The sequence below is a fragment of the Ailuropoda melanoleuca genome, chromosome 2, assembly GCF_002007445.2.
Source record: "Ailuropoda melanoleuca isolate Jingjing chromosome 2, ASM200744v2, whole genome shotgun sequence".
Taxonomy (NCBI): domain Eukaryota; kingdom Metazoa; phylum Chordata; class Mammalia; order Carnivora; family Ursidae; genus Ailuropoda; species Ailuropoda melanoleuca.
In genome coordinates this window covers 11,309,875-11,335,720 of record NC_048219.1, presented here as the reverse complement: position 1 = coordinate 11,335,720, position 25,846 = coordinate 11,309,875, and the positions used below count along the sequence as shown (strand labels likewise).

General features: G+C 54.9%; 1 protein-coding gene across 1 annotated transcript in view; it reads left to right on the top strand.

Annotated features, from left to right (window-relative positions):
- Positions 1 to 25,320, top strand: part of LOC100474646 (E3 ubiquitin-protein ligase TRIM62) — a 29,593-nt gene extending 4,273 nt beyond the window's left edge. The window contains exons 3-6 of the mRNA XM_034648727.1: positions 8,406 to 8,501; positions 12,822 to 13,078; positions 14,147 to 14,262; positions 23,000 to 25,320. Of these exons, the coding sequence (XP_034504618.1) occupies positions 8,406 to 8,501; positions 12,822 to 13,078; positions 14,147 to 14,262; positions 23,000 to 23,550 (1,020 nt within the window). The 3' untranslated portion in view covers positions 23,551 to 25,320. The remainder of the gene's footprint in view (positions 1 to 8,405; positions 8,502 to 12,821; positions 13,079 to 14,146; positions 14,263 to 22,999) is intronic.
- The last annotated feature ends 526 nt before the right edge of the window (positions 25,321 to 25,846 follow it).

The window sequence follows — 25,846 nt, the reverse complement described above, 5'->3', positions numbered from 1 at the left end:
AACTCTGGCTCTGTACTGGGCAGCTTCAATCCTGGTGCTCCCATGTTCTGGCAGTGTGGCCTTAGAAAAGTTAACTTCCATCTCTGAGCTTTGAGTCCCTCGTTGTCAGCAAGGGGGGGGTGGATGAAGTGAGATGACATTTGCAAGAACTTAGTACTGCACTCAGCACAGAGCAAGCACTCAGTAAACGACAGTTCTAGTATGTTATCATGCCGCACGCTATTGACATCTGGGCCAGGTACCTCTGTGTGTGCAAGGCAGTCTTGTGCGTTGGAGAATGTAGTATCTCTGACCTCTAACCACTAGCGCTAACCAGTAGCACTTCCCCCCCTCCCACCCCTCCCATCCCACCAACCCGTGACAACCCAGAATGTCTTCAGGCTTCCTCAAATGTCCCCTGGGGTCAAAATCACCCCTGGTTGAGAACCTTGGCCTAGAGAAGCCCTACTCAGCTTTCCAGGCTCAGCTCAAATGTCACCTCCTCCAGGAAGCTTTCCCTGACCTGCCAAGCAGAATTGCTTTGAACTTGATTCCAATACTGGGGTCAGATCCTGGCATCATCATTGATGAGCTGTGTGTCCTTGGTCAGGTCACTTCACTTCTCTAAGCCTCCATCTGCTCACCTATAACATGGAGATAATATGACCTCCCTGGGAGGATGTTCTAAGGGTTAGGGATGCTTTATCAAAAGTGCCTGATACTATGCCTGGCACTGAGTAGCACACAATTTTCAGTATCTTTATTGTTTCTGATTATAAAATTAACATAATCAACAGAGCTATATAATATAAAAGTTAAAGTCCCCCCCATAATCTCACCCCATAGAAAAACATCATTAGAATTGCTTTGTGATTCTTTAGAATTTTTACTGTGTAAAGAGCATGTGAGCGTGTGTATGCGTGTGTGAGTGTGTGCATGCCCCCCCTTTTTTTTCACTGCTGAGCACTGGACCGCAGAGCCAAACGGAGGGAGGGAACCCCATCTCAGAAGTCTGGGGCTTCTCAGCCAATACCTTTTGGGCCCTGGCGCATTGCCTGAGACTAGACTAAGCGCTTTTCTTTTATTAGCTCATTTAATCTTCATAAAACCCTGTTGAGTGGGTCCTGTCATTTGCTCCTTTTCCAGATAAAGAAACAGGCTCAGAGGAATTGAGTGCCTGGTTCGGTCACCCAGCTGGGAAATGGCGGGGGCAGGATTAGAAGCCAGTCTGACTGGGCCACTCACAGCCTCCCAGCTGCCTCTGAGGGCCAGGTTGTCGTCCTCCCCCTTCCCTCCCTCCCCGCTGCCTGTCTTTGCATTTCAGGTACTCAGCGCAGGGTCAGGCTAGGACACGTGTCTAGGCTAGCTGAGGCACTGAAGGCAGGTGGCGGGATGTCATCTTGGTCAGACTTGCATCCGGCCTGAGACTTCAGCTTCCATGCCTCCAGAGAACGGATCCCATTCAGTCCCAACCACCCCCTCCAGGCCTTATGTGACCACTGGAGCCTTTCCCAAGGCCTCTGTCCTGCCAGGGCAGACGGTGCTGGATCAGCCTTGGCTGGGAGCCCTGACAAGCTGGGCGTGGTGACCCAGAGACACTGAGACAGCCATGTGGGGAAAGAGCGGGGGTAAGGGGCCTGGGTTCCAGTCCTGGCTCTCACTCCTTCCAGCTGAGCTGCGGGCGCTCCCTCCCCTCACCCTGTCCCAGTCTGGGCAATAGAAGTAACAAGACTGGCCACTTGATGTGTAAAGAGGGAGGGAGAGTCGCTGCCTGTCCAAACAGATCACAGCTGTGAAGCCGCTTTATGTGGAACCACGGAGAGGGAAGCAGTTGTGTGCGTTCTAAGCAGCCTCTGCTGTTGCTTCTCCCAGCAGAGGAGGATTTATGTGCAAACAGCAGTCTCCGTGGAGGCTGGCAGTGAGTCAGACTCCTCACAGGTGTCTCTGGGCTGCCAGGAACGTTCACCCAGGACACCTTGGCTAAGCACAGGCCACGGTGTAGGAACTTGAATTTGGGTGGCCTCGGGACACTGATTTCATAGAAAGCAAAGGATCGGGTAGGCAGTGACAGCCACAGACAGAAGAACAACGCTAAGAAAACACGAGCCAGAGTTTATCAGGCATTGGCTGTGTGCGAGGTGCTGTTCCGGGCGTTAACTCCTTTTTCCTCTCCCAGTTCCTGGTGTGGGACTAGCCCCAGCACCATTTCACAGATGAAGACACGGAGGCTGAGAGGTTCCGTAGCTTGCCCAGGGTGGAGTGGGTGTGGGAGGATGTGAGACGGATACAGGTGGGAGCCAGAGCCGGGAGCTCAGACTCAGGTCTGTCTGGCTCCGAACTCCCCCTGCTCACCAGTGTCCTAACTGCCTCACGCAGCACCCGAAGGCTGAGGGGCGTCAGAAGCCATGACACAGCATCGCCTACTTTCCGGACCTTGAGCTGTGCTTGGACCCTGGGGTGGGTGTGGAGGATTTGGGAGGTGGGTTCCATCTTGAACTCAGGGATTCACTCAGTCATTTTTTCAGTCAGCACTCCTGCTGCCAGGCCATGTGCTGGGCCCGGGAGAGAGCCGAACGAGCCCCAGCCCTGCTGTGGGAGACAGGCCCATCAACCGCGAGGTCACGTCCCTGTCTCCTCTGGCTGTAACCGAGAGTCATCCGGGCCTCTGTGGGGCTGACAGTTGGGCTGAGGGCAGAGAGAGAAGACACTGTGGACACAAGGAATCAACCCACCCCCAGCTCCCATCGCCTGGGGGCACAGTGCAGGGGCAGGGCAGTGCTTTGCCTGGCACTCTCACTGAATCCTCACGGCACACCTGTGAGGTGGGTCTCATTGCCCTGCTTTACAAACGAGGAAACCGAGGCTTAGACACTGTGCCCACTGCCACGGCACCAGGAAGTGTTGTTGGAACTGGGACTCAGGTTGTCAGACCAGGGACAGGCATGGAGATGAGCGGGTGGGTGGTTGTGGCTGGAGGGGAGAATGTCTGGGGCCAGGCGGGAATAGGAGAGTGAGGTTGGGCCGGCTCGGAAAGGGCCTTGAACGCACGCCCCCATCCACCCCAAGGAGCTTGGATTTGTTCCTGGAGATGCTGGGGAGCCAGGAACAGGTTTGAGCCGGCAAGCGGGGCCTGGTCAGGTCTGCGAGATGGGCAGTGGGCAGTTCGGAGGGCTGGGAGAGCCTAGGGGCAAGGGGAGCAGCCAGGAGGCCTTGCGAGAGACTGCGAGTAGTGGGGTCTGGGAGGGGTGAGGCTCAAAGAGAGAGAGAGAGGACATGCAAAGAGTTCAGGCCTGCCGGGGGAGCAGGAGCATGAGGATGGGGGAGAGGAAGAAGGTGGTGCCAGTTCAGTTTGCCATCGTAAGACTTCTGGCATCCTCAGGTCAGAGCAGGAGAGAGAGCAGTACGGGAGTGTGGAGAAGGGGGCCTGGGCACCCACGTGGCCCTTTCATGCGGTCATCTTATTTAGTCCCACCCCAACCCCATGGGTGGCTCTGATGCCCATTTTACAGATTAGGCTCTGAAAGGTGGGCCCTGAGAGGAGAAGAGGTGACCCGCCCAAGGTCATGCAGCTGAGATTCGAACCCAGGTTTTTCTGAGGCCAGAGTTCACGCTATCTCTACTGGGCAGCGCTGCTTGTGATGGGGGTGAGACAGCTCCCTGAAGCCTTGGGCACGTGGCTTCCTGCAGCAGCTCTGTTCTCTAGGCTGGGAGAGGGCTGGCCCCACAGGCGGGGAAGTCTGCCTTGGGAGCATAGGAGCCCTGGCTCTCTGTCCTCCCCCCAGCTGCTGCCCCAGTCCTGGCCTCTCCAAACCTATGGGAGCCCCAGAGCCTCTCAGCTGACATTTGCATAATTGTCTGCTCAGGTCTGCGCTGGCCCTGACTCTGCTCCCTCTCCAAAGAAGGCGTACAGAGCTGCGGCTCTGCCCTCTGAGGTTTGTCCCTCCTGACTCCCCTCTTCCTGACATCCTCCTGCTCTGACGGGGCCGGCAGAGTCCAGCTCCCCCAAGTTGACCTTCAGCACCTCCTCCACCCCCTGCTCTCACCCCAGCTGGCCCCACTGGCCTTTCCACTTTGGAACTCCACCCCCCGTCTATACCTGGCTCCTGTCATTCCAACTGCCCCCCACTTCCTGCACACACCAGGTGTGCCCCTGCCCGACTGGTCTCTCCACCTGGGGAGCTCTGGCCCCACCCAGGTGACCTGAAGGAACCCTGCCCATCCATCCGTCTTCCCTGGGCTTTCCATCAGACATAAAGTCTCTCCTGGAAGCTCTGCCGGTTCTGACTCCCTGCTTCACACGTAGTTGGGATGATTACGATGATCGTAACAGCAGCCAAGAGTGACAGTGTACCCTGTGCATCACGTTAGGTCACGAATCAAGTCATCAGATGCTCACAACCCCGGAGCCAACACTGGTATTAGCTGCACTTTACAGATTTGGAAACGGAGCTGTGCGACCTTAGGCCAGCTGCCTGACCTCTCTGAGCCTCGGTTTCCCCCTCCGTGAGATGGAGGTGATAAAGGCCCTCGCCTCCTGAGGGGGTTGTGAGAATTGCGTGACACGCGCCTGTGAGCCCACCCCGTGCCGCTGCCCTTCGGCAGAGCCAGCCCTTCCACCGCGGGCTTCCTGTTTGTGTCTCGCTTCTGCCGGCAGTATGTTTGCTGGCTGGTTCTCTGTCAAGCTGTGTGGCCACGGGCCAGTCAGTCCCTTTCCGCGCACCTCAGCTTCCTGTTAGAGAGATCCAGAGCGTTTGACCAGACGGTTCCTGGTGCTCCGCATCTGTGCCTCCTGAGACACTAGCCACCGTCCCCTGGGCCTCTTGAGCTCTTGGAATGTGTCGCCCAACACCTCAGTGCCACTGAGGAACTGAGTTTCAGTTTTATTTCATTTCAAATCATGTGAACTTTACTAGCCACATGTGGCTGGTGGTGGCTGTATTGGACAGTGCAGGTCTGGACCAAGAGACAAGGCTGGAGAAGAAATCTGGGGCCAGGGGTGAAGGCCTTGAGTGCCACACTCAAGCTTCGTGGCCGTCTTCCCTGACGCCATGGAAATCCTGCAGTGGGACACGGGGGAGAAGCGTGGACAGATCTGTCCCATAGAGCAGTCACTACAGCTGCTCTGTGGGGCACTTGGAGTGTGCAGGGGCAGAGGGGAGCCTAGGGTCACAGTCCAGAAAAGCAGGGGTGAAAAGCAAACCAGGGGCAGTGGGTGTAGGCAGGAGACAACTGGCAAGACAAACGTGATGACTGATTGCCCTGGTGGGCGGGCAGTGTCAAGGATGACTCCCAGATTTCTCACGTGGATGGCAGTAGGGGTGGGGGTGGCCTTCGCTGAGATGGCGGCCTGGGAAGAGCAGCAAGTCTGGTGTCCCCTAACCCTATTCCAGCATTCTGTCACGTTAACTCACGTGTCCCTGTCTTCTCCCCCAACTCATTGGCACCCCTCCTGAGGCATCCCTCTGCCTGTTGCTGACACAGCACCATGTGGGCCCAAGGAGACCTCTGCACATGTTTGTGGAACGAGCAAAGGAGTGTTCCGGTGCTTCCAGGGTCCAGGAGGAAGAGGCAGGCCTGCGCTCCTCGTTCCTTGGCCCTGGAAGCAGGGAGCGATTTGTCCAATTCCCTAGGGTGCCCTCAGCCACGTAAGGAACTCCGCCTCCAACGCGGTTTTCTCAGAGATGCTGAGGAGCCACGTGGGGAGCTGAGTCTCGCGTGGACCTGTGAGGACATGAGGGGGGACGACTGTCACACTCAGCTCGTCCCTCAGACGCCTGCATCGCAGCTGTGTCCCAAGCTGGACAGCCCCGGGGCCGGCAGGGGGGGCCTGAGGTGCCATCCATCTGTCTTCTCAGGTGAATGAGATTTGTCTGTCTGTCCTGATGACTCAGACGCCCGTGAACCTGCTAGGACTGACGCTCGGCTGTTCCGCCGCAGCTGAGTGGCGGCAGGTAGCTGGTGTGTATCTCTTTCCCCGACAACCCACCTGCAGGAAAGGCCCCCAGGCAGGGGTGGGCTGGCGCCAGCGCGCGCCAGTCCCTGCCAGCTGACTGTGCCGGTGTATTCCCAGCCCGTGACCTCACATGGATCGCTGGGAATCGGCTTTGCTGGCAGCATTTACACCACAGAAATTGGCAGATTGGCAAACACTAGAAATCAAGGCTTTCCTCTTCTTTTTTTTTTGTTTTTTTGTTTTTTTGAGGGCCAACTTCCTAGCTCATCACTGAGCAGCGATCAGCCATCAGGGACCCAGGCTCCCTCCTCCTCCTACCCCTCTGGCTTCAGCTTGTGACTTCCATCTTTACAGCTGCCTCATGGCCTGAGGCGGCTCCTGGAGCTACATGAGCTGCCCCAGTGTCCGCATCTAACTCCTGTTTCCAAGACTGCCTCCTCGTCATCCTGCCACTGTGTCATCTCAGGTGACAGCTCAGAGAAGAGGAGCCTTCCCTGACCACCCTCCCCCAAACTCGCCCCCGGTCCCGCACCACTTTATTTTCTCTAGAGCACAGACCATAACCCAGAATCACCTGGTTCTTTGGTGATTTTCCTTGCTCGTTATCTCTCTTCCCCACCGCGCTGGACGGTCCCTGTGGATAAGGACTGTCTGTATCGCTCTCTACTGTATCCCCGGAGCCTCAGCAGTGCCTGGCACATAGTAGTTGCTCAAAAAATATTTGTTGCATGACTAAGGGATAGTAAGCAAAGATAATTTCTGCATGCTTCCCTTAGCATGTCATCATGACCATCTTCCCATGTTGCCACCTTGTCTATAAAATTAGTTGGACCGGATGTTTTCCAAGGGTCCTCCCTGCTCTGATGAGCTGAGTGAGTAGGAGGGAGATGAGGGTGAACAGAAAAGTCAGCTCCCTGGCGTCTCTCACAGTCCAGGCTGACTGGAAAATCCAGGTCCTGCTCAGAAGCTGTTTCCACAGAAATTCATCCACAAAGCAAACTTCCTCGAGTCCCATCTTAGTGTCAGGCCTTTGACGGGTACAGGGGATAGAGAGCAGGTAAGGGCCTGCCCCACAGGACTCATGGGCTCGTGGGGGGGGCACTAGGGATAGACAGGAGAACTAGTTATGATGCATTGAGCGAAATGGCCAATACGTGCAGACAGCTGGCCCTGTCATGGGGGTACCCACCTCAATGCCACATTTTTCATTTGACTACTATTCATTGAGGCCCTACTGTGTGCTGAGCACTGTGCTAAACACTGGGGATCCAACAGTGAACAAACCAGACAAGACTCCTGCTCTCAGGATATTCACAGTCTGGTGGAGGAGACGAGCAGTAAACACACTGTCTAACAAGTGAGCAAGAGCGTCTCGGACAGCAGAAGGTGCTAGGAAGACCTCGAAACAAGATGTGGGGCAGAGGGTGTAGGGGATGATGTTGCACCTGGGGCAGTCAGGTGAGACCTCCCTAAGGAGGTGGCATCTGAGCTGATATGTTAATGACACAAAGGAATCACCGGGAGAAAATCCCAGGGGAGTGCACTGGCCCGAGGAAGCAGCAAGGGCGAAATCATGAGGCTGAGACAAGCCCCTGGTGGAGCAACAAGAAGGCGGCCACTTTGGCTGCGTGGGAGCGAGGGGAGAGGGATGGTGGAGACGGGTGTGGGACTAGGGTGAGGTGCAACATTGAAGTAGGCACCCCAAAGCTCAGTGATTGAGATGGATAATACTTAATGCAGTTTTTAAAAATATGAAAGCAAAAAAACCCATGATGAACAAAAGATCAAATTTTTAAATAAAAACAAAATTACTAGCACTGTCATGCTGAGCCCTACTGGAATCTGAGGCGAAGGAAAAATAAGTAATACTGATCGTGGCCTTATTGAAGGTTTCCATATGTTGTATATTATGGCTTTTCGCTGCTGTTTGCCATGAGTGTCATCCCTGTAGAAAACATGTCAGCTGACGTCAAGATCATGGTCCAATTATGGTTTTCCCCTTACTTGCTTGGCTGCATGCTTTGGGGCCAGTTTCATGACCTCTCTGTACCAATTTTTCCATCGGAAAAATGTTTGTTCCTCTGTGTTGTTGAAGAGGATTAAATGACCCAATACAAGCAAAGAACCGAGAACGGCGCCTAGCGCACTGGATGCCTTAGTCGTAGCGGAGGACAGTGGTATGGCCTTGGTACCCACCCGAGGAGTCTCAGCCACGAGTACCCGCCAGCAAATGAGGCTGGGGCGGAATGTACGTGGAAGCGGGTTGGAGACAGGGAGACCACCAGCTCTTACGATGGCTGGAGGGGAGGCTGTTGCAAAACTGCGGAGGAAAGATGGAAAGATGAAAGCAGCCGGAGCATCTGGGAGACTTGGGCGTTGTTGAATTGTGCGGGGAGGACGGTGTTGGGCCAGGTCGCGGGAGCGCGGCGGCGGTCTGTCCCGGGCCCCCCATCCCGGTCTTGTGTTGTTCCAGAGGGAGCTGAAGGAGCAGCTTCAGGCCCTTCAGGACAGCGAGCGGGAGCACACCGAGGCGCTGCAGCTGCTCAAGCGACAGCTGGCGGAGACCAAGGTGAGCAGGACCTGGGCGCGGGGGCGGCGCCGGCGAGGCGGGGATGGGGCGGGGCTTAAAGGTGCCAGACCTATTACGAGAGGGGCGTGGCTGGGGGTGGAACGGAGGCGGGGGCTTACGAAGGTAAGTCTGACAGGACCCTCTCCTAGGACTGAGGGCAAGGATTTGGGCTGGTGCCTGGGTGTAAGGGTGGGGCCCTTTCTCCCTTCCTGCTCTGGTCGGAAGGTGAGGTGGGATCAGGGAGCAATCCAGGAGCCGACCCTGAGCCTGTTTCCTAGAAGCCGTCCTGATGATTTGTGGCCCAGCCTTGGTATCTCTCTCTTAAAGTCAGACCCTGGGGATATGGACTCTGCCGTAAAGTCCGGACAATTCCTGTAGTCTCTGGCTGCAATGGTTTGAAAAGAAAGGCTTTTTCTGGGCCTAAGAGGGAGGCCCTGGATTCTGATCCAGCCCCTAACTCGCCGTGTGACTGTGGGTAAACTGTCTACTTTTCTTGACCCCTGGTCTTCCCATCTGTACACTGGAGACCCTGCCAGGCTCCTTCCAGCCCTGAAGTTCTACTTCCCAGGAACTCCCTCTGAATTCCCACCACAGATGTCTCACCAACTGGACAAGGGTTGCTTTGATTTCTGCCCTTTCTGGGACCAACAACTGGGGACCCAGGCCCAGCTGCTAAGCTCTACGGTGATTGCAGTCTGGCCCCCCTCACTAGCAAAGGTGCAGCTGCCAGCAGCAGCTGAAGTAGAGCCTTAGGAATGCTCTGGACCTCTGGGGGGGGTCCCCCGGGGGCCTAGAGAAGCCATTTGAGATCCAGACCTGTGTCCCAGCTCGGCCACCAACCCGTGTGGGGTCTCAGGGAGGTCATGACAAACATTTCTTTAGAGAACATTCTGGAGTGCCTGTGGGCAGGACCCTCAGCAGGCAATAGATGAAAAACAGAGGACACTGGCCTATTTGCCTTCCACAGCCTCAGTTTCCCCATCTGCCCAGTGATTCTGCACCCTCAGGTGAAGAGAAGCAAATGGAAGCCTCTGTGTGAATGAAAGCAGAATATTATGGTCTAGTTTTTCCCCCAGCGTTCTCTTCTCTCCACTCCCCATTGTTTTTCTCCCCTGACCTTTTCCTCCCCTGCTTTCCTGTCCATCTGTCTACCTCTGGGGGGTCCTGTGGGGCCACCTCCCCCTCCAGTTCCCCAAGCCCTGCTTCCTGTCTGGACTGGGGTGTTTATACAAGAAATGCCTATGGATGCTTTGGAGGTCATATTTCACCTGGTGCCTGATTTGCTTTCCTGCAGCGCCTGCCCCTCCAATGGCCCGGCCTGAGGGCCTGTCTGATCTCCCTTCCTGGGACCAATGTTTTCCTTGGTCGGTCCTGACCAAGTGACGCATTCTTGGCAGGGTGTTTTTCTGAACCGGCCCCCATTCCTCTGAGCCCCAGTGTATTCCCAGGGATGTGGTGGGCTGGGGTAGGGGCTGCTTTCCCAGGCACAGCACCAAAGGGATTGGGGGTGGGGTGGGGGTGGCTCTGCCCTAGAAAAAACTAGAATAAATGAGGCACGCCAGTTGAGCTGAACCTTTCTCTGGGCTGGTAATCGTGGTTTCTGTCATTGTCTCACTGAACCCCACAGAATGTCACCTCTGTGACAGCAGGACTCCCCAGAACCTAGCACAGTGCCTCCCACACAATAAATAGTTGTAGAACAAGTGAGTGAGTATGTGGGGGGTGAGGGGGATATCTTTTGAGGTAGGAACGTTATCTCCATTTTATTGGCAAGGAAACTGAGGCACAGAGCAGTTGAGGAACCAGCCTAAGGCCCCACAGCTAGTAAGTGGTTAATTGGGAGCTTGCTGTCCAATTTTGTCAGAATCCAGCCCCACGCTGGGAGGTCCTCAGCCGGATCTATGGCTTTGTGGTCAGCAAGACAGGCAGGTTGGGAAGACCTTTCAGGGACATGTTTGAAGCACCCATGGTTGGCTGTCACTCTGATGTTCCACTTTTGAACTGCCCTTTCCCTCTCTCTCCCGCTTTTCCTACCCATCCTCTTCCATACTGGAGGTAGTAGGCCCCCATCCTAAAAAGAAGACAGAGTCTGTACCCACTTCTGCAGAGCAGTTTTTTGCAAGACTCTTCCCTCCTTTACCTCTCAAGCTGATTCTGACTGCCAGCCTCACGCCAGGCCCTGGGATGGGCACGGGAAGTGCAAGGCTGGGAAAGACGTCATTCTTACCCCAGGGGGATTTGTCCACTAGCTGGAGCCACATAAAATGTGAGACTGTGTATTTGGAATATTTACGAAATGCTCTGGAGACATTTAACTATTTCACTGCCTGAGAAAGTTAGGGAGAATGTCACAGAGGAAGTAGCTTTCAATCTAGGTCTTGCAGGTTGAGTAGGAGTTTGCCTGTTGAATAAAGAATTTATTGGGGGGTGGGCCATTCTAGCAGGTGGAATTGCAACTCAATGGCACTAGAGAGGTAAATTGGGATCAGATGGAGGACTTTGAATGCCGGGCTAAGGAATTTAGTGTTTTACGAGTTATCAGGGAGCCCAGAAAGGTTCCTAAATGGCATTGGCTTTGACCCACTTTGCACATTAGAAGGGTCACTGTGGCGGTGAGTTTGTTGCCAAAGACAGAGTTGACTTGCAGACCAAGAGAGTTGGGTGGCCTGTGGGATCCCAGGAGTCTGTGTGGTTGAGGCAGGTGGAAAGGTGAATGTGGTGCCCGGGAGACGTGCAAAGCCATGGGTAAGGACATGGTAGCCATCCTCAAAGCACTGGGGGTGGAACATCTAGGAGGGGATGTAGGTGAGAACGGAAGGAGCTGGCCCGGAGGGAGCAGCCACAGAGGTGGGAGGCAAACCAGAACTTGCAGCTAGTAGAGGGTGACCAGTGCGCCAAACGTTGCCATGGAGGGGCCCCCGAAAAGGACCCGGAAGGGGTGGCTGTGGAATCTGGGGGGGCCTTGGAGGGCAGCGGCAGATGGTGCAGGGAGGGCAGGCCCCATCTTCTCCACCTGTGACCCGCACAGAAGCCTCAGGGTTCAGGGAGGGGCTCAGGGAGGCCACAGGCAGCCTGGCTGTTCATCCCCAGCCTCTCCTCCGCCCCCTTTGTCTGCCTGGCGCTCTGGGTGGGCATGCGCGCGGGCTGGCCCGCTGCCAGCAGTTCTTCTTGCTGCCGCCACAGGAGGGAACTGGCCCTAATTGAGCCTTTGTCAAGCCTCCCACAGAGGCCGGGGCACTGAACACAGCAGGGTCTCTGACTCTCTGAACTCCCAGCCAGAATCCCACAAAGTAAGATTGCAGAGGCAGGCCCTGCACGCTGCCGCAGCCGGCCACACTTCTGCAGCCGGCGTTGTCCCGATTTACGCTGCTCCCTGCATCCCCAGTTGACTTCCTGCTTGTCCTGTGGGGCCCCCGCTCAGAAGCCATCTCTCTGTAATCAGCCTTTTTCTCTGCACCTCGGACAATGCCACACACTTCGTGAACACACCTCCACTGATCTTGCCCAGAACCCTGCGATGTGATCGTGTAACTCCTTTCACAGATAAGAAAACAGCTTCAGAGACATCAGGCAACTGAGGTCGCCGCAGCTGGAGACCCAGAGCTAGGACTCTCACCCCGGCTGTTGGGTGCCGAAGCCCGTGCCCTTCACCATGCAGGTCCCTCCTGGGCCTGGCAGTGCCCGCGGGAGCAGAGAAGTAGGCAAGTCCAGTCTTGCCTTCCGTGATCTGGGCTTTAACCTCCAGCTCTGGTTTCTCAGCTGGGGGGTCACAAGGGTGGCAGGACAGGGTGGGTGACCACCAAGGTTTGCCCGGCACGTTGCGGTTTTTAAAGCTCTCTGATATCTGTGATTTCCTTGTCATCTTTGCTTGAGCCCCATGAGTGATTTTTTTTTTTTTTAACAAATAAAGACCTCCCTGTAGCCTAGATTGAACTGAGCATCTTCTCCCCGCCCACCACTCTTCCCCAGCTTCCCCGCCCTCCCACCCCCAGGCCGGAAAGCTGGGCATCAGCCTCACACCTTTCTCTCCTACAGCCAGCTGGTCCGGCACCAGGGCTAAAGAGGCTGCCCCCAAATGTCTTCCAAGCCACAGCCCCTCTGCGGCTCCTCTAGTTCAAGCCTCAGTGATTTTCCTAACGGGCACGTGGAATCAGGTGCTGTCCCCGGCTAGGCCAGCCCAGCGCCCTGCCGCCATGCTTTTCCACGTACCCTTCCCCCACCCTTGCTTCTCACCAGGGCAAGGCTCTCGGCTTCCTCCTCTCTCACAGGGGTCACCCCATCTGCTCCCTCTGGCCTAACCCCTGATGACTGTCCCCACAGTCTTCCACCAAAAGCTTGCGGACCACCATCGGGGAGGCGTTCGAGCGGCTGCACCGGCTGCTGCGCGAGCGGCAGAAGGCGATGCTGGAAGAGCTGGAGGCCGACACGGCGCGCACGCTGACGGACATCGAGCAGAAAGTCCAGCGCTACAGCCAGCAGCTGCGCAAGGTGCAGGAGGGGGCCCAGATCCTGCAGGAGCGCCTGGCCGAAACCGACCGCCACACCTTCCTGGCTGGGGTGGCCTCGCTCTCTGAGCGGTAAGTGCCCGCCTTCCAGCCGCCCTCCCGGGACAGGTATCCCCTCCCCAGCCTGTGTGGGGAGGTGGGGCTGGAGGCACAGCTGGTGGTTAGCAGAGAACTCATTCACTCCCATCTTCATCAGACAGGTCCCGGCCCGTCTGCTGTGTGCCAGGGCCAGGGCTAAATTAGCTTTATGTGTTTATATTGTGATCTCTATATAGTAAGCAGAATCATATAGGATATTACTTATAGTGCAACGTTATTTATATTACAAATATAGATTATATTGTTTGTAATATTGATATTATAGGTAACAAATAATATTTATATTATTATAATCCTCTTAGTTCCCTTGGAGATAGTTACTGCTGCCATCCCCATTTGACACGTGTAGGAACAGGCACAGAGACGCTAGATCACTTGGCCAAGACCCCTCATCTAGTGTATGGCAGAGCCAGGATTCAACTGCATGGCTCTCTGGTCCCATAGCCGCCTTTAATAATGATAACACTTCATTATTAGTCTGTTGATGATCAATCGTGACAGCTAACATCATGTGTTCAGTGTTGACCATAAGCCAAGCGCTGTGGTAAGCATTTTACATACATTACACCCATTACACCGGGTCATCCTCAGAACAAATGTGGAAGGCAGGTGCTACCTTAGTACCCATTTTATTTATTTATTTTTAAAGATTTTATTTATTTATTCGACAGAGATAGAGACAGCCAGCGAGAGAGGGAACACAAGCAGGGGGAGTGGGAGAGGAAGAAGCAGGCTCATAGCGGAGGAGCCTGATGTGGGGCTCGATCCCATAACGCCGGGATCACGCCCTGAGCCGAAGGCAGACGTTTAACTGCTGTGCCACCCAGGCGCCCCCTTCGTACCCATTTTAAAGATGAAGAAACTGAGGCTAGCTAGAGAAGTAGGAAGTGGCGTAAGCAGGCACTTGACTCTGGGGCTGGCAGACTTTATACATACATGACCTTGACCTTTGTCAGCTGCCCTGAAGGTGGCTGTAGGGCCCCCAGTGTTGGGACCAAAAGCCAGCCCCCAATGTAGCCTGCTCTCCTCCCTTCTTTCCAGGCTTAAAGGGAAAATCCATGAGACCAACCTGACTTACGAAGACTTCCCGACCTCTAAGTACACAGGCCCCCTGCAGTACACCATCTGGAAGTCCCTGTTCCAGGACATCCACCCAGGTAAGGCCCTTCCTGCCAGTCCCTGAGATCGCCCAGGAAGAGGCAAGGGTTAGCATGGGCAGGAGCTAGGAGGGTACCCCCCAGCCCAGCTGCCTGCTCTAAACACAGCACAGGGCCAGGGCAGAGGGATGAGGAGAGTTTCTTGCCGAGCACCTGCTGTGTTCCAGGGCTTGTGCTGGGCACCCGCACAATCACTTAGCTCAGTGAATCCTCATACAGCCATTATGAGGCCATTAGTACGTCCATGCTCCAGATGAAGAGACTGAGGCCTTGCCTAGTTCATTCATCCGTCCTCCACATACAGCACATATCACACCACATACTATGCTAGGTATTGGAGACATAGCAGTGAGCAAAAGAGGCAAAAGTCCCTGCCCTCGTGGATCTTACATCACAGGGGGAGAGAAAATGAAAGTAAATAAGTAAAATCCATAGTTCATTATATAAGGAAAAAAGATAAGGAAGGGCGCTAGGGGATGTTAGGTTGGATAGTGATTTTAGGTAGAAGGCCCAGTTAGAAGACCTCACCGGGAAGGAAGCATAGAAGTAAAGGCCTGAAAGAAGAAGGAGAGTGATCCATGCAGGTTTCTGAGGGAAGAGTGTTCCTGGCAATGGGGATAGCAAGTGCAAAGGCCCTGAGGCAGGAGCAAGCCTGGCATATTCAAGGAACAGTGAGGAGGCTGGTGTGGCTGGAGTGGAAGAGAGTAGAGGTGAGGAGGTCAGGGAAGTAGCAGACTGGCCAGACCCCCAGGCCAAGGTGAGAACTTCAGATTTCATGCTGAGTGCGATGGGAGCCATTGGAGGGCTTGGGTACATGCAGTGACATGTGTTTAAGTTCCTCGAGGCTCCGTCTCATTCCCAGGTTAAGAACAGACTGAAGGGGGTGAAGGGTGGGGCTGGGACACTGGTTAGGAGGTTTCCACAATACTCCGGGCCAGTGATGGTGGCGTGGAGCTGGGTGATGGCAGTAGAGGTAGAAAAATGATCAGATTTAGGATATACTTTGAAGGGAGAGCCAACAGGATTTGCTAATGAATCAGATCTCAGGTGTGAGAGAAAGAAGACAAGGAAACTACAACGATGCGGGCCGAGGTGCCTGGAAGGACAGAGCTGTAAGCACATGAAGTCTGCAATGAGGATGAGCTGTCTAAGTGCTGGTGCTGAGAAGGCAGATGGAATGACAAGCACCGTAGAGGACAAGGGTCAGGGCTGGCGATGTCATCGTGTGGACATATTTAATGAGCCTGGATGACATCACCTAGGAAGTGAGAGAAGAGAGATAGGGGGGCTCTTAACTTGGAAGCCCTGGGGCACTCCCAGGTCATAGGGACAGGAGGGAGGCCCAGTCAAGGGGACCAGGAAGGAGCAGCCAGAGAAGTGGGCCAGGGGCACNGGGGGGGGGGGGGCGGTGGGAATCTGGGTATGTCCTGGGAGGCAAGTAGGGAGAGTGGCTGATGGCAGCAAAGGCCGCTAAGCCAGGTGGGAGAACCCCGAACTGACCGCTCTCCAGCAACATGGGGGTCTTCGGTGATGAGAGCTTAGCGGAGCCACAGGGGTGTACGCTGGGTAGGAGGCCATCCAAGAGTGAACGGGAGGAGAGCAAGTGGAGAGAGTGCGTGGAGACAGTGCTTTCTATTTCTAAGACAGGTGTTTGATTTAGGGGATGGAGAGAGAAGGTGGCAGAGGCTGATGAAGGTGGAAGAAGTAAGAGCCTATTTGTGGGCGTTGGGAAAGACCCAGTGGAAGGAGGGCCGAGCTGAGGGCGAAGGGCAGAGAGAGTGGCTGGGGAGACAGCCAGGAGGGAGGGTCTGCTGGTGCCTCTGCTGGGAGCCCAGACAGCTCATCTTCGGTAGCCCAGAGGAGGGAGAATAAATGAGCAGCGGTGGGAGCTTGAGAGGATTCTCCTCTGTTGGCCTCTCCTTTCCCAGTGAGATGGGAAGCAAGGTTGTTGGCTGAGATGAGGATGGGTGAGAGGAGGTGATGGGAGGTTCGCAGAGAGAGGAGAAGGTCTGAACAGGTTTCTAGTGGAGGGAGTAGACCCTGGCACCTGAAATCATACAACCTACAAAGGCACCATGTCCTTTAAAGGTGAGACATGGATATAAAGGGGAATTCTCCCTAAGAGGTAGGCACTATTATTATCCTCATTTTTTCAGTTGAGGAAAGAGGCACAAAACCGTTAGGAACTTGTCCGTGATCACATCCTGGAAGTGCTACAGCCAGGATTTGCACTCAGACCTCCAGAGCCCAGAGCCTGTGCCCTTACCTACTAAGCCAACCAGGCATCCTCTGGCCTCACACCAACCCAGGAAGACGGGGTGGGAGACTGAGGCTCAGAGAGGCTCACTGATTTCCCATAGTCACACAACAGTCATAGTCACACAACAGTCAGAGCCTGGATTCATTCTTTCAACCTATGTAGACTTTGAAAGTCCCTGAAGGCATTTTCAGGAGTCAGGAGAAACAGACGNATTTTCAGGAGTCAGGAGCAGACAGGCAAACAGACCCTGACAGCCCAGTGGGACAAGCTATGATGAGGGACTCACACAGTGCTGTGGAAACCCCGAGGGGGAAAGAGGAGGCTCTGGATGGGGCAGGGGAGGGGCCAGGAGAAGCCCTCAACAGATGATGTTTGAAGGCTGAGGCTTTTGCCACTTGGGGAAGGGTGGGGCCTGGTGGGGCCTCCAGACTGTTCCTAGTGTGGGGAACTGCATGGGCAAAGGCAGTGGGGAGGGCAGGAGCGTGAATGATCCCAAGATGTTCATGATGGGGCCTTCCAGGGAGGGACGGAGAGGGCTAAAGACATCACTGAGGGCGTGAATGCTGGACAGAGACGGGGCTCCCCCGTAGGTCACTGAAGGCCACATCTTCCCAGAAGCGAAGGGACCAGCGCCTAGCACTCTTAAATCTGGATCTGTGCCCTCATTGCCGAAAGGGGCAGTATTTTGGGTCTGTTTCCTGGTAGACTGGGTGGGACTCTGGGCTGTCCTCTTGGGGTACTCCTAGCCTCTGTGTGCTCCTAGACTTGGAAGGACCTCTACCCTGGGACCCAGCAGGGTGTGGGTGAAACAGAATAACTCAAGGAGGCAAGAAGCACGTCCCCAGCTGCTGACCCAGGGAAGCCCCTTGGGCAGATGGTCTCAGGAGCCCTCTTTGTCTCAGCTGTCACCTGCTGCATCTTTGTCACAGCGCAGAGAGGCACTCCAGGCCCCTCAGCCTGACAGTCAAGGCCCTACAAGACCTGGGCCCTGCCGTTCTCGCATCCTCCCTGCCCCCACAATACTCAGCCACACTGAGCCAGCTTCAGGTCTTAAATGAGCCATATACTCCCTCCTCCCCTTTCACACACGCTGCTCCCTTTGCCTAGAACCCTCTACACAAACCTCAGTCTTTGATGACGAATTCCTACTCCCCTTCACGTCCTAGTTTATAAACACCTGCTCTGAGAAGCCCTCCTGGATTTCTTTAGGTAGTCCTGGGCTTTCCTGGTCTCACTGTTTTGTCAATGTCTGTGTAGCTGTCTGTCTCACTGGACTATGAGCTCTGAGAGGTTAGGGCTGGGTCTAATTCATCACCCAAATCCCTAGAAGCCTGCACAGTAAATGTTTGTTGATAAGTAAATAAAGAAATGAATGAGAACTAGGCTAATTCTGCCACTAGAATAGTGCCATAAAGTAGGTACTCAGTAAATATTTTTTAATGGAACTTGAGCAAGTCACTTTCTCTTCTGAGCCTCAGTTTCCTCCTCTGTAAAATCGGGATGCTAGGCCCTTCTCAACTCACTCACAAGTGAGCACAGGGATATGGGAACTTGCTGGTTGCCCCAGGGCGGGGTTTCTCAACGTCAGCACTATTGCCCTTTCAGGCTGGATAGTTCCTTTGTAGGGGGCTGTCCTGCGCATGGTGGGATGTCCAGCAGCATTCCTGGTCTCTAAATGCCCCCCTCCGCAGTTTTGACAACCCAAAAGTCTCCAGACATTGCCCAATTACCGTGCGAGGCAAATCTGGCCCAGAGAAAACTGTCTGCGGAAGAGGAGCTGAGGGAACAGTAGTGTGTGCCCTGAACATCCAGCCAAGGACAGAGGTCCCTGGGGAGTTCAGAGAACAGTGACCTGCTTAGCCAGGCCCCTTCCTTTGTCTGTAGGGCCTGTGAAGTCACTTTGGCTCCCCTGCCAGCACCAAGGCCCTTTATGTCCAGATGGGAGGGGCAGGCACCCCCAGGGACCTAGCCCCTGGATTCTAGCAGCTTCCTGGCTGCCCCCCTTCCAGCTCGGGCTTCCTATGGGGTCACCTGAGAACTCCATTTAGCACTTGTCACTCCCCTTGCTTTGGAACTTCCAGTCTCTACCACCACCCACCTCCTGTCCCACCCTTCAGCTGACATTGGAAACTCTCCTCCAACTGCCCTGCCTGATTGTTCCAGTGCCCCAGCTCAAACTTCCTCCCCAGCCAGACCAGGTGGCCCCTGCTCAGAGGACACCAGACACTGCCTTCTGTGCTTCTACCACCTCCCTCCCCTGGGCTGCTTACTCCCCCTCCTGAATCCAATCATTGCGGCTTCCAGGGTGTTCACCGCCTTGCAGTGCACCCCAGGCCAAATCACTGCCGTCTCTGAGCCAGTTTTTCTCCTCTGTAAAACAGGGTTGGGGAAGATGTGACTGCTCTCCCAGGGTAGGTATAAGAATGAAATAAAATGATCTATTTGTGATAATAATCCTGGAACTTACTAAGTACGTGAAACCTGTTTATTATGATGATGGTCATGACTCATGAGATGGTTCCTCAGTCTTCCTGAGCAGGCTTTCCGGGGCCACATAAAGGAAAGAACATGGTGTAAAAAGACCTTAGCTCAAGTTCCAACTGCTTCCACCCCGAGTGGCAGCTCGAGCAGACCACTTAACTCGGAGAAGTGTCCTTGGATACTCAGTTTCCTCTTCTGACAGTGATTTGCACTCCTAGGGCTGCTACAGCTTTCCCAGATCTAGTGGGTGTGAACTTGTTTCTCGAATGCCAGTGTGATGCCCCGGAGGGCCTAAGTAGGTGGGAAGCCTGAGGCAGCAGATTTTGTAAGGGCCTGAGGAAAGAGCTGGCAGTATCTCCTGTCCTGTCAGCCTTCTGAAGGGTCGAGCCACTGTCCTTGGGAACAGAGAGGCATCAGCCTCCCGCTGCCAAACGATGGTGCTGGACTAGGGGTTTCTCTGCTGCCTGGGCTGCGTGGGGTGTGGTTGACAATGGCCAGAAGACATTTCCTGGGGCCTTCGCAGTCCATGTCCCTCCCTCAATGTCTCTGACCTCGAGGTCTCAGGCTTAAATGGATGGAGAAAATACCTGGAGACCAGACGGGCTGCTTCAACACCTATCGAAACACTGTTTTTATAAAGCAGTGTCTCCGGACCTAGAAAAGAGCTCTGACCTGTAACATAGTGAGCCCCAGGGGACCGGTTTGTTTTGCTGGGGTCTGGCAGCTCTCCCAAGAATAAAGGATGGGTGGAAGAATTGCCAGTCCCCACCCAGGGACTGACATCTCAGAGGGGGAAAAGGTGTTGCCGTGCCCCCTTTGGGTCTCCCTCTGGTCTGAAGGCTGTTACTCCCGTCAGCCCAAGCCTCACGGAGGGTGGGATGGAGGCCTGGGAAGACAGAACCTCTGTTTATGATGAGATGGGAGACCCTGGAGGTGGAGCCGAGCCTACCCTTTGGGGGTGTCAAAACCTCTTAAGAAGCAGGACACACCCTGTGCCTAATAACATCAGGCCCCGCTCCTAGCCCTGCCTCTGGGAGGTTGGGCCCAGTACCCAATTACCGGGCCCCACCCTCTGGTCCCGCCTCTGCTGCCGGCACTGCCCAATGAACAGCAGACTCCGCCCCCGGGCCCACCCAATGAGTGGCGGGCTCTGCCCTCGCTCAGTCCCCTGGGCTTCAAAGCAGGGAGGGTCCGCGCCCAGGAGCTGGCTCTCAGTACAGTCAGGATTTCCTCTGTACCGAACCTCGTCTCTGTGGGCCCAGTCTCAGAGCCCCTGAGAGCCCACTTGGCTGCCTCCTCGAGTGCCCTCCCCACTCCTCGGTGGCACTGGAAGTGGCCACGTGGCCCTCCATGAGGCTTAAGAGACTGGGGCTGAGCTCTCCACCCCGTGTGCTAGTATCTGCCTCCAAGCCCCGTCCCCACCCCCCACCCCTGTCCCTCTACCCCGCGCTGCAGTTTCTGCCTCTTGCTGACCTCCTCAGTCATCCTGAGCACCACAGGTTCCCGCGTGGCACTCAGGATGGCGGCTGCCCACACCTTGGCCTTGTGCCTGCTCTGCTCCTCTGCTTCAGACGCCTGAGTGTGACCCACATTCCACAGCCAGTAGGAGTGGCCCATCTGTCTCTAATTAGATTCTTCTTGCTTCCCCAGCCTCCCCTCCACACACACTTCCTACACCTCCCTGCAGCTCTCACCTCCCGAAGCCACTGTGGGGATTCCCACATTCCACGCAGCGGGAGCTTCCGGTTCCGTCAGGCTGCGCGGTGACCACCCGGACAACGGGGTAGAAGGCTCTACTCTGATTCAGTGTCTTCCTTCTCATAGCTCCCCCTCCTCAACGTCCCTGGATAGAGAGCTGTGTTTCCATTGACCCCTCTAGTCACAGGGCTAATTGTTTCCATTCAGCCCTCCGAGCTCTAAGAACAGGAAAGGAGAATGTAAAATGCAAAACTCAATTGACTCCTAACAGAGCTGGAGGAAAGAACTTGAGATAAGTCAACGGTGAGCTTTGTTAGTGGATGTGTGAACGGGAGCACAGTTCAGACACTGGCTTTTGCTCCCTTTGGGGACAGTTGCCACCACTGAGGTGCTTTGTTCCTGTGCATGCATGCAGCCAACGGGGGTGACAGAAGTAGGGGGTAATGCTGCAGCCAAGTGGAATCACGCTTCTGCTCCCCCAGATAAGGGAAGTGCCAGAGAGCAGCGTGAAGAAATCCTTTGCGCCTAGGAACTGGTGGCAGGATTCCTTCTCCTCACCCTTCTTCGCCTCTGTCTTGCTCTGGCCTGCAAATGGTCATCCAGGCTCAGGAGGGCCACTTCCAGGTTCCCCCATCTCCTGGCTGAGCATCAGCTCCCTCAAGGAGGAAAGAGTAAACAGAAACTCTGAGAGCCAGACCTGCTAAGCCAGTGTGGCCAGCCCAGAACAGGATGACCCAGCCTGTGCTGCGTGCCCAAGAGCAACACAGACGGGGGCAGTTTAATTTGGTGAGCCTTTCTGGAGACCTTTGCCATGCCTGGCTCTGTGCTGGGCACCGGGCACACAAAGGAGAGCCCAGCTGGATGGAACACGGCCCTTGCCCTCCTGGTGCAAATGGGTGTAAGATGTGGGCACAGGAGACTGTGCCCCTTATAGAATCAGGAGGCGACATGGAGTTAAGGACTCTCAGAAGAAAGAGTGAGCACACCTGCTGGGCAACTAAGAAGGCTTCCCAGAGGATGGGTCCTGGAGCGGAGCCGCGTGCAAGGGTGATTACCACAAGCAGAGAGGGGTCAGTGGAGTCAGCTGTTCGGTCTGAGTGGAGGCTTTGGGGCTGAGTGAGGTGGGGCGGCATGTGACAGGGAGGCTGGAGGAGAGAGCTGGAGCCGGATGCACATTAGCCCTCACTCTGCCGCTGGGTGCTGTGTGACCTCAGATGAGTCCCCTCTCCTCTCTGGGTCTCATTTTCCCCATCTGTCGAATGGAAGAGTTGGCTCAGAATTAATGGTTTACAGCTTTTTCAGACCTGTCACCTACATTTCCTAACAAATAATTTGTAATGTCTCAAAGATAATATAACCTTTTCATTATATATATATATACTTGAAATTTTATATATCCACACTCTGATGATAATCTAAAGGAAAAATACACAGAAATGATTTATAAGAAAATATTGTACATGTCGGTCTCTAGGTGCACACTACAGCCACACTGGAAAACATAAGGAAGTAGTCAGGTGCTCACACCATAGGTAAAAACACCATTCTGCCTCAGATGTGGTCTGAAACAGGAAGATTGTATGAGCCAGTGGCATTTTTCTTAACAGATGTATTTTCCCCAAAAGTGAGCAATTTTCAGTGAAGTTCTAAACAACACAAATTCAATCTCCCCTCAGTTTCCATGGTGGTAGTGTCCTAAAATACTCAGTATATTAAAACTGTACAAGAAATTACATCCTGTTTATACATAAAATGCAGTTACGTTGTAATTTTAGGTTATTGTAAACAAGTTTTTAATCCACATGAATGTCTGGTTGAACATTTAAGAATTTATGGGTGGCAAGGGGGTCGCGGGACTGCCCTGTGCATTTTATTCAGGGTGTTTGGATGCATGGATCCCACCTATTGAGAAACCCCAAAACCCCCACACATGTCCTGATCCCCACCAGGGTGCTTACCAGCACCTGGATAATCTCTAAGCTCTCCCAGCTCTGCAGTTTCCTAATTCTGGATTTCATTATGGTTTACCGGACAAACTTTTGTGGGGTACCCACTGTGTTCCTTGCCCCAGGCAGTCACAGCTCCCGCCCCTCTGCAGCCGGTTTAAATCTGGAAGGACCTTGGCCATCACCTTTCCATTTTACAGAGGAGGGAGCTGAGGGCCAGAGAGGGCAGGCTAGCGTCCAGCATCACACAACCTTCTGGGGACCAGCCAGAGCCCGGCTCTCAGGGAGGACGGCAGAGCGGGTCCACAGCCTTCTCTCCACTCACCTCCTCTCCCTCCTCCGTCCCGAGCAGTGCCTGCTGCCCTGACCCTGGACCCGGGCACTGCACACCAGCGCCTGATCCTGTCGGACGACTGCACCATCGTGGCCTATGGCAACCTGCACCCGCAGCCGCTGCAGGACTCGCCGAAGCGCTTCGACGTGGAGGTGTCGGTGCTGGGCTCCGAGGCTTTCAGCAGCGGCGTCCACTACTGGGAGGTGGTGGTGGCGGAGAAGACCCAGTGGGTGATCGGGCTGGCCCACGAGGCGGCCAGCCGCAAGGGCAGCATCCAGATCCAGCCCAGCCGCGGCTTCTACTGCATCGTCATGCACGACGGCAACCAGTACAGCGCCTGCACGGAGCCCTGGACCCGGCTCAACGTCCGCGACAAGCTTGACAAGGTGGGCGTGTTCCTGGACTATGATCAAGGCCTGCTCATCTTCTACAACGCCGACGACATGTCCTGGCTCTACACCTTCCGCGAGAAGTTCCCGGGCAAGCTCTGCTCCTACTTCAGCCCCGGGCAGAGCCACGCCAACGGCAAGAACGTGCAGCCCCTGAGAATCAATACCGTCCGCATCTAGGGCGGCGGAGGGAGCCCCCAGACGCCACCTGCGCTGCGGCAGCCGCAAGAGCGCCGCCCAGGAGACGAGAGGCCTGGGCTCCGGTGCGGCGTGGCCACCGTGAGGTCTCAGACCGCTAGTTCACCCTTCTGCCTCCGTTTCCCTGTCTGTGAAATGGAGGTTGTGCTCCATGATTACTAGACTCCATCAGCATTGATGTCCTGTAGTTCTGACCTTGATGGGGAGGCAGCTGTGGTCCAAGGATGGGACATGGCTTCTCCTCCGGGCAGCCCCTGCCCAGCCCTCATCCCCATCCTCTCCCGGGCAGGGGGACCACCTCCCTAGTCTCCCTCCTGCCCACACGCCCTGATCTCAGGATGTGGCAGAGTGTTGCCAGCAGTTGGCAGCCCAAAAGATACACAGGAACCCCCTCTTGTGCTCCCACGTCTAAGACTTGCCGTCACTGAGCCGTGGGCCGTGTTACCCTTGACCATGGCCCACAGTGGACATAGGCAGTAGCGGGTCCTAGGGTTGTCCGAGAACCGCCTCTTCTACCTCCAGACCAAGGGCTTTAGGGTTCCTGTTGTTCTCACTGAGCTGCAGGTGGAGATGATGCTGTGGCCTGTGGGAGGCACCAGTCAGTGAGGCCACATGTTAGCCACTGTGCCACCACCTTCCAGCCCACGGGTCAAAAAGCAGGGTGACGGCCCACCCTGAGTCCGAGGCAGAGACCAGTAGCCTACAGACAGCTGCAGGACAAGCATCCCTGGGTGATGGAGGTCCCCAGAAACCTGGGTAAGGGTCCACCCAGGTCTCTGTGACCAGGCTAGGGTGCGGGGAGGCTGTGGAGAGTGGCATCTCCGTCAGGGCCTGAGCACTGGGACAGGCTGTTGGCCGGGACCTCGCATCAGGCTTGGCGTCTGTCTCCATTCAGATCCGGTTGCAGATAACAAGAGCTGTTTTAGCTAGTCTAATTAGATGGGATTTATTATCACATCCCTGCTGGCATTGCAGAATCATTGGAAGGACTGGAGGAACAGACTCTACTGAATTTCCAGGAATAACTCCCAGCCGCCAGATTCATCATGCCTGTCCTGATCAGAAACGCTGCTCCCGCCTGCAGTAAGCCACTGCATCAGGAAGCCGTGGACTGCAGAGCTGTGCTCCCTCCACTGCTGGCCGTGCCAATGAATGGATGTCCTGAGGCCTGCCTCTCTCCACTCAATTTAATTCCCAAATCCCAATCTGGATGAGGGGCACTGTTGGGGAAACACAAACCCGGCCCAGAACTTTGGCTGCAAGGGTGTCTGGGAAATGGATTCTTCTTTCCAGCCCCAGCCACATGAAAAGGGCCCGGAAGGAGGTGAGAGCAGGTGCTGAACAAGCCCGTGCACAGGGGTTCACCTCCAGGTCTTGGCTTTGAAGCCGCAGAGCCTCCAGCTGTCCTGCTCCCTGGCTCTGGCCCTGCCCAGGGGTGACAGCCCCAGGACGTGGATCTGCAGGAGTGGCCGAAATGTCTCAAGCCTCAGCTTTGCTTTCTCATCCGGAGCCTAGATTCGGAGCTCGTGGGGTCCGTGACCACACTCATCTCAAAGGAGCCAGACTAGCTGAACTTGGGGGGTTCCCCTCACAACTGCTGCCCATTGGTGTCTCTCTTGGGCAGGAGGAATCCTCAGTCTCACCCCACCTCTACATTTACCAGAATCTGGGCCACCCCCAGCAGTATTTTTATTTTAAATGTTGCCCATTTTGTGAGTTATGATGAATTTGTATTAAAGTTACAGAATGTCAGTGGTCAGTTCCATTCATTTTGAAAAAGGCCCATCTTTTCAGTCCCAGGCGGTGTACATATATTAACATGGCTAATCCACAAAGCAACCCTACTGGCTATGTAACATTATGCCCACTTCACAGAGATAGAAAATGAGGTTCAGAGAGAGGATGTGACATGCCCACAGTTTCATGTCCCACGCTGCTAAGGGGCAAAATGTGGATTAGAACTAAGTTTTAAAGCAAGCACTCACATCACAACTTACTAGTCAGGGAAGACTGGCAGTCTGCCTGGAGGAGGCATTAGTGGTAGCCTTGGGAGCAAAAGGAAGCTCATGAGACGGTGTCATGGTCTCCTGAATTCCACAAACCTGGGCTTGAACCCAGGCTCTGTATGACTTTAGAGAAATACCTTAACCTCTCTGGGCCTTGGTTTTTCCACATGGAAAATGGGGATAATAACACCCATCTCATGATTTATTGGTAAGCTACAAAGTGCAGTGCACTTAGGGAAGTCCTGCCTCTCACTCCAGCTGCCTCCCAGAGT